This window comes from Felis catus, chromosome A2 (assembly GCF_018350175.1).
Source record: "Felis catus isolate Fca126 chromosome A2, F.catus_Fca126_mat1.0, whole genome shotgun sequence".
NCBI lineage: Eukaryota > Metazoa > Chordata > Mammalia > Carnivora > Felidae > Felis > Felis catus.
Window position 1 is genome coordinate 12,226,203 of NC_058369.1, and position 13,615 is coordinate 12,239,817.

Below are 13,615 nucleotides of genomic sequence, written 5' to 3' on the forward strand. Positions count from 1 at the left end.
CCTACGGAGAAGGACTAAAAAAATCATTGAAATGGGGCACCTGGGTGGCTCAGTCGGTTCAGCGTCCGACTTCTGGCTCAGATCATGATCTCACCGTTTGTGAGTTCGAGCCCCACATTGGGCTCTCTACTCAGCACAGAGACCTCTTCGGATCCTCTGTCCCCTTCTCTCTCTGCCCCTCCCCATTCTCACTCTCAAAAATGAATAAACATTTTGAGAAAATCGTTGAAGAGATATGGACATCATTTCATAACGTGTCAGCACTAGTTCATTCAGTGACAAATGTACAGGATAAGGTGTTAATGACAGGGGGAGCGGAGTGTGGGGCATGTGGGAACTTTCTGTACCACCTGTTATGTTTTTCTGTAAATCCACCACTCTTGCGGACTAAAAGTTTATTTAAACATTGAGTGGAAGGCAGTCATGTAAACCACCACCAATGGATGGACAGATACACTGAATGCAGTAGGTAAATACACAGGAGTATTGTTTAGCCTTGAGGACGTGATGCTCAGTGAAACAAGCCAGTCACGAAAAGACAAGGACTGTGTGATCTCACTTTAGAAGAGGTCCCCAGAGGAGTCAGGTTTGCGGAGACAGAAAGAACAGTGGGTTCCAGGGACTGGGGAGTCAGTGGTTAATGAGCAGAAGAACGTTCTGGGGCCTAGTTGCACATGAATATACGCAGGCATGGTTAAGATGAACGATTTTATGTTCTGTGTGTTTTATCACAATTAGAAATCAAAAATAAGATATTACAAAGTCAGAAGAAAGTGGTACCTTTGGAAGTGGCCAAAGGAAAACGTAACAAGCCAGTCAAGAACCACAGCCTGGGCCTCATTCAAAAGTGTGGCCTCCCTCAACCATCTTTTTCTCACAGGACGTATAGCTAAGTGGGCATGTTTTAAAATGCTGTCTCCACACCAAGAAACACGCTGGCTATTTGCATCTTGGGAGGAAATGAGCCGCTTATGCAGTTGGAACTACTAGAGCATATATAACACTTTGCATTTTGTTTTAAAGTGCTTATTTCTAGAAACAAACAAGCACGTTTAAGCCGGAAGAAAAGACGATTTGCTTTTGAAGAGCACTTTTTTATAGTGGAAAATGGCCCCGATGTGTGTGTGTTGGGGGGTGAGGGGGTACAACCTACACGGGAACAAGGCCCACTCCGTTTAGAAACAGTGAGTGTATTTTGGTTAATGAAGACACACCCTCAGTGAAAACACGAAGGTTTCACTGTGATATGAAAAAGCACAACATCCTCACTGAACCCGGCAGGTGTGTCGGCACCCGTGGGGCTGGCAAACATCCATTATTCCAACTGACCAAAGCCAAATGATTAAAGAGCTGGGGCTTCCGTAAAAATACAGACAACGGTCACAGGGCCATGACGTCAAAGGTGCCAGAGGAAGATTCCAGACAAGGCCCCCAGCACTCTGTGCTGCTTGACTTCGGAAAGCGGGATGGCTCCCGGAGGCCCTGGGCCAATGGGAAGCCACAGGCTCCTGAAGGACGACAAACACCCCTGTCCTCTGATGAATGCGGGATGATTTTTCTTACCTGGGGAAGATGACCTGGAGCCTCCAACCTATCTAGTAGGATAGGTTGGGTCTCCCTCCCCAAGGCGGGAAGACCAAGCGGGTTCTTAGGCAAGTAAGTATCGCAAATACTGCGGAAGCGTGCGGCTCCGTAAGGACGTCACAGTGCAAACACGCGAGCTGCAGTCGCCCAACAGACGTCCGACGGGCCTCTCACACACAGATAAATAGGATGGGGTGTCCTGATCTCAAGAAGCCGGGCAGCCAAGACGGAAAATTACCCTCTCACGCTGTACCCTGGGGGAAGGAATGGATCTCACCCCAGAAGAAGAGAGATGATGTCCTGGGTACAGTAGCACATTAAGAATGGCAGCTTGGTCTCAGAACGAAAGCTTCTATTTAGTTAGAAATTAGCACTGATTTACAAGTTGGTGTTTTTTGGGGTTTTTTTTTTTTGATGTTTTTAATCATCACTTGGAAGCCTGCCAACTAACAGTGGACAATGGCAGAGAAGAGGCTGTGACTCTAGACGCTTTGGCTGTGAGCCCCCTGAACTGAAAGCCAGGTCTGTAATCTCTTTCTCAGGTGCAATTATTTGCCTAAGGTAGCAATCGCTCCCTCCCCTTCCAAGGAGAAGCCTAAAAAGACCCCAGCAGGATTCACATACGTGAGGTAACCACCAGTGGTTCTGAGTCCATTTCACGGATTCAGAGCAGAAAATTAGGCTTCCCCTGGTACAGAGATGCCATAAACTCCACCAGCCACTGACCACCTATCAATGAGAACTGAGCCACCTGCCACTTGGGAGACACGGGTGCAGCAGATGAGCACTGGGGTAAATGACAGGTCCCTTAGCAGAGGGTAAAATACCTTGAACATGGAGTTCAGTAACTAGTCCTGAGTTCTGCACTTCTTAAGAAACAGATGTGACAACTCTGAAAGGAGTTTCTGTGACTCTCCTTCCCTTTAGCTAGGGGTTGGGCAGTAGTGTGCTGATGAACCAGCTCTCTGGGGGGGGAAAAAAAAGGCCCTGATTGGCAGCTTCGTCCTGTCAATTCCCATGGTGCAAATACTCCCACTGTGGCTGAATTCAAGTCACCAAAAGTTAAACAATCAGGTTACAAAATTCCTATTTAATAATCAGCTCTGGAAAGTCAATAAAAATGGTTCCAGCACGCCAGTGGGGCTGGATGAGATGACAAACCAATCTTTCATGATAAGGTCTTGGCGAGGCTGAAGTTGGGGATGATTTATTGCCTTTTCCTACTAGATAGGTTGGTTGAGTGCTGCCTTCAAGAGCCAGAGGCCAGTATCATTGTCGGATGAGAGACAAGAAATAAATCTGGCTTTAAGAAGCCTCAGTCTTTGGGACAAAGTAACACGGTATGAGCTGAAAACTAAAGTTAGTGACTTCAGTAGACCTGCCCAGCCGTAGAAACTTCTGGATGCCCCTCTTTGGTTACAGTATTCTCAGGGAACTAAACCCCTCACTGTCACCCACCTCAAAGAGAACTAATTGCTCTCTGAAGCAGTCTCGAAACATTCAAGAGCAAACAAAAAGCCCTCTTCGAAGTGTTTATTAAGAAAAGGAAACAAACCGAAAAATGCTTTAAAAACTGTATTTGTACAACAAGATAAATATAGTTTTTGAGACACCGGTTGCAAGTTGCTATGTAACATATCTGACATCGACATTCCAGAATGAATTGCCTATCATGTAAACTTTGCCCCGCTCACAAGATGAACAGAAATGAGGAAAAGATGAAAAATCTGTGGGGGGCGGGGGGAGGGAAAATCACTGGCCACTTGCAAACTGCCAACTTTTTATCCAGGAAACCAATCTTATTCGAACGTGCAAAAGGGTTTAAGCTGTTCCACAAACCAAGATGAAGGAGGGCAAGCGGAAAGCTGTGCGAGGGGGCCAGTGACAGACGGGAAAAGTAAAATCAGGGTCATGAAGCTGAAATGCACACACTGAGCGGCCAGCCAGCCAAGCGGGCAGTTCTGTCTCACCCAGCGAACGAAGAGTGGACAGTCGTAGTCTGAACTCGGACAATCAAGCTGACGGTGGGCTCAAGAGCAGATACGGAATTCACCCGTTTACAATTCCGTGAGGAAAAGGAATCTGTGAGCGGCAGAGGGAGGCAGTGAGAGCCCAAGACAGGAGACAGATGAGGACACCAACAGCATCTTCTAAGCGATTCGGGGAAGGAGGTATAAGCTTCCCCATAAATTCTTAGGACTGACTACTTGGCTACTGAGGAAAGAAACAGGTCAAGAAATGAACGTGAAGAGCCAAGACTCAAGTTGAGAAAGAGAGACAGAGAGACAGAGAGACAGAGAGAAGCTGTGTGACTACAGGAAGAAGAAGGAATCCACGAAGCCCAGGGCCAGGAGCAAGACAGTTCAGAGGAGTGGCCCCGGACGAGGGGGCAGCAACATGGGGTGAGAGGTCAAAAGGCTTTGGGAGCAGAGCACAGTGAAACGACCGAGACCAAGAGCATCCCATCGGCTCTGTCAGGAGCACAAAGATGCTGTCATCGGCCAAGCTAAAGCGGAAATGGCACACGCTGGGGCTCGGCCACAAGGGCAGGCGCTGGCAGGAAAAAGGGGACGTGATGATATGGGGAAAAAGGGACACTGGCTGGATGTCAGCAGCCCGAGTCCACAGCACCCTGGGACTTAATCAAGGCCCCTGGGGTCATAAGAGCCCAGGTTTTCAGCACACCCCAAAGTGCAGGAGAGGGGCCAGTTCACAGGGCAAACAGCAGTGCCTCAAAGGGCTGTCATTTGTCTTGATCTTCACAAATACATTTGGTTTTCAAGGTGCTCCTTGTGGGAACACGGACACACACACACATTTCTCCCATGCCCCGCCCTCCGCCCCCAACTAGTAGGATGTAGGGTTTCACATGTGTGAGCCTGATCCACTTTTGGTTAAGTTTGGGAAAGCCCTCTGAATTTGGGTGGCTGGCTCACCGAAGACAAGTATCTTTAAAAACTGGTCTTACAAAGGATTCAGGCCTATCCTTGGCTTCGCCCGGGAAGCGAGGATGGTGCACAGCCACGTACCCCGGGCTGCAGGGCCTGTGTGGACACGCAAAGCAGCAGCGAAAACAAGAAACACCCTGCATTTGGACAAAATCAAGGCTGCCGAGTGCCGGATCCAGCAAGCAGGGCGTTCTCTGATCCCAACGTGGGACCTAATCCCAGGACTGCAATACGCTTATTCAACCTTTACCATGGCTCCAAAACCGCCCCTCTCTGTCAGGGAGATGGCTTCGCTCAGGTCGGCTAAGTTGGTCAGGCTGGCACCGTGGGCCCCGTCGAGCACCTCGTCATACTGCTCCAGGGTCCTGTGGGCTTCTTGGTGGCTTTCATGCAGCTGGGACAGCTTGCTTCTTGCCTACACGACAAAGATTGCTGACATCACATGGGGTTTAGGGGAAAGGTGTCAGGAGAGATATTTTTTTTCTCCTAACGTCCAACCCTATTGTCCAACTCCGTTCACATGGGGAACTGAATTACTCGCCTACACAGTAGAGGACCCCAAGTGACACGACTTGTAAACCACGAGGTCCTTGTTGCTGCTCCTGAGGCCTCTTTATATCCCTGACCCCTGAGAGGGGCCTGTGTTCAAACAAACATCTGTCAATTCTGAAAAGAACTGAAATTGGTAAAAATCCACATTCACGATCTGTTCCAAGTGATAGTAAACATTTCTCCTTTATGGGGTTTTATCACCCTGTCACTGCTCCTTGTCCTGGACAGGGATGTGAGGCCGGGGAAAGGAGGACAATCCATGAAGTCAGACAGACCAGGAATGTTATCTTAACTGTCTCATCCTGTGTGAGACACTGTGTGACCTCTGGCGAGTGACCTAACCTCTCTGTTAGCTCTTCTCCAAAAAGGACCACAGGGGGGCGCCTGGGTGGCTCAGTCGGTTAAGCGGCCGACTTCAGCTCAGGTCACGATCTCGCGGTCCGTGAGTTCGAGCCCCACGTCGGGCTCTGGGCTGATGGCTCAGAGCCTGGAGCCTGCTTCCGATTCTGTGTCTCCCTCTCTCTCTCTGCCCCTCCCCCGTTCATGCTCTGTCTCTCTCTGTCTCAAAAATAAATAAAACGTTAAAAAAAAAATTTTAAAAAAAAGGACCACAGGAAGCGATGGGTAAAACACCTCCTGTAGCATCTGGAAGGGTGGGCATTAATACATGGCAGTGAACATCACTATTACTGTTATTACTAACATACGCGCATGGCTTGGATCCTGTCTATGTTACACAAACTCCAATTGCTCGGATGGAAAAGACCTAAGATAATCTCAGATCTAAGAAACAATGAAACACAACACAGGGAATGAAATCCCGCGTACGTGTTTGCGATCAACTATTGTCTGCAACCTGGCAAAAAGAGCAAGGGATCGAGTCGGTCAAGAGAGGAAGCACAGCTGGCCACTGTAGTAGTGCCAAGGGCAAGCATCACGCCCGTCTGTCGATGGGACACCCAAGGGCCGGCAAGGAGGCCTTGGGCTGTTACATACAGGGGAGCGGGAGGGAAGCCCGCCCTCTGCTGGCGAGCAGCGGCTGCAGGCCCCAGGGCCTTCACACCAAAGCGGGATAAAGATGGGGTGCCCAGACAGCCTGCAGAACTGGAACAGGGCCCCACGTGGGGTGATGCTCATCACAGGGTGGGGCCTCAGCAATGTGCCAGTCCTCAGATGGCACAGGGACAGAGAGGTGCTGGAAAATGTCTCGGACTCTGTCCCTCTCGCTGGTCTGAGAACCGTGCTGGGGAGGGCATTTCTACACCCAAGACTCTCTCCAAAGGAACCACTGAAGTCCTCACACAGACCCTGCCCATTCCCCAAAGAGGACGTGCGCCCAGGTGGGGAAGTGGAAGGACAGCGAGGCACAGCAAACAGCCCGCAGGCCAAAGTCAACGTGATGCCGGAGCACACGCTGCGGGACGCTGGGTGCTTGACCTCCAGGCCAGGACGACAGCTTCTAAGAAAAGAGCCTGACATAAACGGGCTGGGTGAGAGCCAAGGTAACAAGCGGCCTCTGTGCAGGCTGGTCACACACCCCAACGTGACAGCTCACCGCAGCTGCTCCGCTCGCAAGAAGGCCCCAGAAGACCCCCGGCCACCAGCAGAGGCAAGGCCCCGCCCTCAGGGAGATACCTGGTTGATTTCGTCCTGCGTCGATTTCAGGGACTTGATGATGGTTTCCAGCTGAACTTTCCCGGCCTGAATGCTCTGCTCCAGCTGGGTTTCTTCCTGCTGCAATCGGTTCAGCTCCGATTTGGCCCGGTTCAGGTCGTCTTCCTGGGACTTGAGGTCAGATTCCTGAGACTGGATTTGGGTCTTCAATGAGGAAATCTGAAATGAGATGAAATATGACAAAAGGAGGAGTCTTAATTCACATCATTGGAACAAGCAGACCCAGTGAGGCAGACTCCTGCCTGGTGGCCGGACACCTGGGCTTCCTTCCAGGGCCCTCTCTCCACTCGCAAAACAGAAGGAAACAAGGCAGACGTGCAAATGCCCATGGAACTGACAGAAAGCCAATTTTGGAGTAAGTCAGTTTTGAGGCCTGGGATAAGCAAAGGCAGTCTACCTGTCTCTCAGGGGCTAAACATCCCCGTGCAAGGCCTCAGAGGAGGGGATGAGGGCTTTCAATCTGCTGAGCTTGTAGCCTCCCCGGTTTATAATGAGCAGTGAAGACACCAGACGGTCGCAGGGGCGGAGGAGGAGCATGCTGGCCCCAGGGTGCTGTGAGGCACCAGCCAGGGTGAGGTTAGTGGGGACCAAGGCGTTCACTGTATGACTTGGTGGGTGGAGACTGAGGTCAGGCCACAGATGCCTGGACACTTTTTCAAATGATATGTCCACAACTCGATTAAACCAGTAGGACGCCTCAGCCTTGTGTTTGCAGGTCGTCGCGAGCCCACAGGAAGCCCCCCCCCCCCCCCCCCCCCCCGCCATGCTGGGCGTGAGACTCACCATCTGAGTCTCGTCCTGGCACTTCTGCCTGACGTCGCTCAGCATGTCTCGGAGCTTGGCCTTCTGCTGATCCATTTCGTCGAGGCGGTCTTGGGCGTCCTGCTTCTGAGCTTCCAGCTCTTGCAAACTGCTCGTTTCCCGGTCTAAGTCATTTTGCAATTCCTAAGCAAGAGTTCAGTCAATGTACTTGAGCATGGGGGATGGGGAGCATGTCCAAGACAGCAGTCTCAGCCTGGGCTAGAGCCCCCTGGATGTCCTACGAGACCGGCCCCTGCCCGTCGGCAGGCATCCTGTGCACACTTGCTGTAAATGTGTGCATCTCAGTGGGCGGCCGTGGCGTGACCTCTCACTAAGCCCCTTGGCAAGTATTTACTGATGGCCTGAGAGTGGCCAGGGTCCGGGAGAGTAGCTGGGTCCCACCAAGAAGAGCTATCCGGTGACATGTGGTCAGGGGTGGGGAGGGGAGAGGCATCACCCAAACACAAACAAACTGGGAGGAACAGAACCGACAGAATGTACGGGTGCTGCTGGGTGGACTCGGGGCGGGGGGTGGGGGCACAGGGAGACCAGACTGACACTGCACGGAAGTGGGGAAGCGGGTGTGGGGCTCCAGCTCCAGCAAAAGGAAGCAGGGCCACGCAGGAAGCCCCCGCAGGACGTTCAAGTATGAGCGTGGGACAGGATGATTCTCCACTGTTGACGTTGCTCCAAATCGGCAGTATCTACCCAGACGACCAGTAAAGGTACCCTCAGACCCGACCAGGACACCCCTAGGAAGAGCACCCTGGGGGTGTATGGTGCACGTGAAAACATGCAGTCTGTGGGAGCAAAACCTGGGAACCAAGTAAATTCCCACCAGGCGGGCCTGGCTCACAACTTACGGCGTGCTCGTACCCTAAAGGAAGCTGCACCTCATACTCGAGTTACGACGTGAAGCCCGTGGCCAAGCACATGTGTACGCTGCATTCTGGCGTTCGTGCCAACAGGAAGGAAAGAACACGCACGCGACCTTTCTGGAAGGCCTCGTGGGAGCTAACTGACGACATCTCTGACAGACCGACAAAAGGAGCAGGGAGGGGACCTGGGCCACGAGGAGATGGTGGCCGTGAGAATCAAAGCAAGGGAAAGATTTGAGGGGACCTCTGTGGGTAAGGGAGGACAGAGACGATGAGGCCGATCCCCAGGGCCGGGCCGGCTGGGGCTTTGCTGGTGCCATTTTAGGAGAAAACCCAAAGCAGGCACAGGGCCTCCTCTCTGCCTTGAGGACGAAAATGTCATGGCTCTCGCCACTCTAGACAGCCAAAACACACCTCTGAGTTGTGCTGCGGAGCTAGGCCCTCTCTTCCCCAGTCTCCCTGCCCCTGACCTCGAATTCAAGAAGTGGAACTTCAGTGTTCAAGTCTGGGGAAGGGAAGAGGATGGGGGCAGGGAGTCCCAGACACAGGTTTGCCACATCTGAGGGAACAACAAGTGACGGAGGAAGAGGACACAGAGCAGGGAAGAGGGCCAGGCCTGCTGTGGTGGCCTGAAACATCAAGGAATCTGAGCCTCATTCTGTAACGAAGGAGGGGGAATCCAAGAGCCCAATGGGGACGAAGACCCAGCTCATGATCAGGATGGGAGCTGGGGTCAGAATGTGGGAGGTGTCTGAGCAAAGAGAACCAAGAAATAACCCAGAGAACCTGCAGACTTAATTCAAACCCCCCTGGAATCCCCAGCTGGCTCCTGCACAGAAACGGACAAGCTGAGGCCAAAATTCATAAGGAAATGCAAGGGATTTGGAAACGCCAAAACAATCTCGAAGGAGAAGGAAAAAAAGTTGGAGAACTTCTACTTTTCAGTTTCAAAACTTACTACAGACATACCTCAGATATATTGTGGGTCTGGTTCCAAATCACTGCAATATAGCACGTGTTGCAAGAGTGAGTCAAATGACTTTTTGAGTTCCCAAGTGCATGCAAAAGTTATGTTTACACTACACCACAGTTTAAGTGTGCAACAGTGTTATGTCTAAAAAACAACGTACACACCTTAATTAAAAAATATTTTATTATTAAAAAATGCTAATCATCACCTGAGCTTTCAGGGAGTCGTAATCTCTGAACACAGATCACCATAACAAATATAATAATAACGAAAAACATTGAAAGATTGCGAGAATTACCAAAATGGGACACAGAGACACAAAGTGAGCAAATGCTACTGGGAAAATGGTGCCGATAAATTCACTTGACGGAGAGTTGCCACAAACCTTCAATTTGTAAAACAAAAACAAAACAAAACACACAGAATCTGTAAAGCACAATAAAATGACATATGCCTATACAAAGCTATAGTCATCAAGACAGCATAGTACTGACCTAAAGAGAAATGCGTGTGGAACAATGGGATAGAACAGAGAGTCCAGAAATAAAGCCACACATCGATGGCCAAGTGATAGTCGACAAGGGTGCCAAGGCATTTGTTCAACGGGGAAAGAACAGTTTCTTCAACAAATGGTGCTGGGACAACTGGATCTCCACATGCAAAAGAATAAAGTTGGATCCCTACCTCACACCATATGCCAAAATTAGCTCAAAACAGACCAAAGATCTGAATGTAGGAGGTAAAACAATAAAGTCTTAGAAGAAAACATAAGGTAGGGGCACCTGAATGGCTCAGTCAGTTAAGCGTCCGACTTCGGCTCAGGTCACCATCTCTTGATTCGTGAGTTCGAGCCCCACATCCGGCTCTGTGCTGATGGCTCAGAGCCTGGAGCCTGCTTTGGATTCTGTGTCTCCCTCTCTCTCTGCCCCTCTCCTGCTCGCACTCTCTCTCTCTCAAAAATAAACGTTTAAAAAAATAAAAAATAAAAATAAAGAAGAAAACATGGGGTAAAATCTTTGTGACCCTGAATTTGACAATGAGTTCTTAAGTAAGACATTAAAAGCAAAAGCAGAAAAAAAAAAAAGGAATAAACTGGACTTCACCAAAATTTAAAGCTTTTGTGCTTCAAAGGACACTATCAAGAAAGTAAAAAGACAACCCACAATTTTTGCAAATCACATATCTGATGAAGAAATTCTACCCAGAAAATATAAAGAACTCTTACAACTCAGCTATCAAAAGACAAAAAAAATAAATAAATAAATAATGGTCAAAGGGTCTGAATAGAAATGTCTATTCAAAAGGTACACAGATGGCCAATAAGCACATGAAAAGATGCTTGGGGCACTTGGGTGGCGTAGTCAGTTAAGCGTCCAGCTCTTGATTTTGGCAGAAGGAAGGAAAGAAGGAAGGAGGGAAGGAAGGAAAAACCAGGCAGACACTACGGGTGCTCACCAGAAGGACAGCGATGGAAATAGAGGTAAAAGACTCCAGGAGGACAGGGAAAGGGCACAATGGGAACAGAGCTGTGGGGGCTGAAGCTTCTGCTGCTTATAGCCTGAGGACAAAGGACTCGCACTCCATGAGGGGCCCTGACCCACAGACTGTGCTAGCCGGCACGGCCAGACCCATCTGGGGACAGGTGGCAGGAACCCCAACCAAACCTGGTTTTCACAGGGGAACTTTCAAAAAATACGTAGTGTTCTGTCTGTGCCATCAAGCACTACAGCAGGGCCCCAGCCCGGCCTGCTTACAGACGACGCCCCCGCAGAACAGCCAGTCTGGCTGGCTTAGGGCTCCCTCCCAGCTCTGGGGGGCTGTCGGGGCACACAAGGACCCCGGCACCTCGAAGGCTGCAGGAGCCCACCAGCCAGGGCTCCAGGCAGCCTGGCCGCACCTGCCACAGACCACAGAGGACAGCGCCTCCGGATGTCAGAACCAGTCTCTGCACAGGCCCGACTTCTTCCTCAGATCACCTGGAGCAGGCGCCAGAGACCTCATGATGGTTTCCTTGGTGGCGACAGGACATTATAGCACCAGGATCCTCAGGGACCAGAATAAAAAACCAAAGCATGTTCATGGCAACCCGGACGCGATAGGAAGGCAGAACCAGCCACACGTCCGTGTCACCCAGGCCCGGGCGGGAGGGAAGACGAGGCCGGCTCCACCAGAGGACTAAAAAGATGGAGTGAGGTGACACAGATGATGGAAGCGGGGCGTGGGCTCTACGTCTGGGGGAGCAGTTCTAGGACACGGGCGGAAATCAGAGATGTGAGGGAGAATAAAATGACAGGATGAAAGTACATACATTCAGAGAAATAAAGTCACTTTGCTTACAAGGTGGTCTTGTAGCTGAAGAAGCTCATTTGAGCAAAAAACCCTTCATGTCAGAGGCAGGCCAGTCCCTGCTTTCCAATCCAAAACATTCCAGGAGACCACCTACGGCCTAGTCCTCACGGCCAACGTGCACAGAGTGAGAAGCCAGAAAAGAAGGGTCTGGATACTGCACGGCAGGCACTGATGAGTGTCCTGAGACAGGGTGGGCACACCCACCCCACCTCACCCGCAGACCACAGCTAGGACGGACGGCATTTCCCACAGATCGACGGAACGCGTCCTCCAGCACCCTGAGAGCCCAAGTGAGTCAGATGGTACTTACTTCCCCCGGCTCCGGTTCACGCCCTAGGAGGTGGTCCAGAGAGAACCGGCCACTCTCGCAGCGCACCCGGCAGCCAGCCCCTGCTCTCGGCTCCGTGAGCAGCCCGCGCGCTGAGCCTCGTGGCCAGCTGAGGTGATGCAGGCCAGGAGGCCGAGCTACCTGCCCAGGTCACTCAGGTGAGACACGGCGGAGCTGGGGTCCTGACCACCTCGCCAGGCTCCTCTCCGGCCACAGCTCGGAGCTCAGAACACTCAGAGTCCTCGAGCAGAGGACGCCGGTCCCTGCGGCATGACTCGGCCTCACCCACAGGGCGCCACAGCCACCTCTAGTGTCCCCACAGTGGCAGGGCTTTCTCTATCCACCCAGACTGGAGACCGTGGGGACCAGGTCTCTTCAACAGTGTAGCTGCCCAGTGCTGATGGCTTTGCTCCTGATGCAGACTGCCCTCTGCTCAAATGATGGAGAAGAGCAGGAAGCGGCCCAAGTGAGCCCTGAGCAGGTGCCAGACTTTGCTTCCCAGCCCCACAACTCAGGAAAGCAGAACTCTCGTAACCAATGCAGTACAAGACCCGGAGATGTTCAGTAACTTGCCCAAGGTCACACAGCTACAGAGAACTGGGTCTGAGCCCAGGCAGCCAGGCCCCCAGTCTCTGTGTCACCACCACCTGCTAGGAGACGCTCCAGGAGGCGGGACTGTCCGAGAACAGGTTAGCAGCCACTGTCTGAGCCTCAGAAACTGAGATTCGAGTGAAAAAAGCCAGACACAAAAGGCCTCACGTTGAACGTCCAGAGCAGGAATGTCCATGGAGACACAAAGCAGATCAGTAGTTGCCGGGGTGGGGAGTGGGGAGGGCAGTGGCAATGGAGTGTGAGGACTACACGTCATGGGGTTTCTTTGGGGGTGATGGAAATGTTCTGGAACTAGACAGAGGGGACAGCTAAGGATCACACCAAACATGCAAAAAACCAATGAACTACTTGTTCTAAAGTAGCAAATTTTATGTTATGTGAATTATGTAGCTCAATGGAAAAGAGAGACAGAGAGAGAAAGAGAGAGAGAGAGAGAGAAAGAAAAAAGAAAAGAAAAGAAAAGAAAAGAAAAGAAAAGAAAAGAAAAGAAAAGAAAAAAGAAAAGAAAAGAAGAAAGAAACCCCTGTCTATGGTTATAAGAAAGGTAGAAACCTCACTCAGAAGTGCAAGGGCAGGGCTACCTTCCCCTTGCCCCGCCCCCACTGACCGGCAGGCCCTGCACAGGACAAGACCATCTGCCCAGGGTGAGGCTGTTCTTACCTGTACTTCGTTGGTTTTCTGTCTGATTGCCTCTTCCTTTTCCCTAATGTCCTGTTCCAGGGAGTATTTCTCTCTGGGCACGGAAAAAGAATTCAGGAAAAGCACAGATGAGTGATAGCAGGACTACAGCCATGGTGCATTCTCTCCACGCCGACTTCTCAACAGCCAATTCCGTCCATACCCACGGAACCCAGCTCAGCTGGTCCCTAGGAATGACCCTCAGGGATCGTGCCCTCTACATCATCCCCTCCCCCATCAG

General features: G+C 51.2%; 1 protein-coding gene across 16 annotated transcripts in view; it reads right to left on the reverse strand.

The window, feature by feature from the left end:
* Nucleotides 1-13,615, reverse strand: part of EPS15L1 (epidermal growth factor receptor pathway substrate 15 like 1) — a 98,409-nt gene that overhangs the window by 33,536 nt on the left and 51,258 nt on the right. For all 16 annotated transcript variants that reach the window (XM_045047713.1, XM_023246793.2, XM_023246812.2 and 13 more), the window contains 4 exons: nt 13,357-13,429; nt 7,542-7,703; nt 6,720-6,917; nt 4,783-4,947 (listed from right to left, as the gene is read on the reverse strand). In XM_045047713.1, coding sequence (XP_044903648.1) covers nt 4,783-4,947; nt 6,720-6,917; nt 7,542-7,703; nt 13,357-13,429 — 598 coding nt within the window. The remainder of the gene's footprint in view (nt 1-4,782; nt 4,948-6,719; nt 6,918-7,541; nt 7,704-13,356; nt 13,430-13,615) is intronic.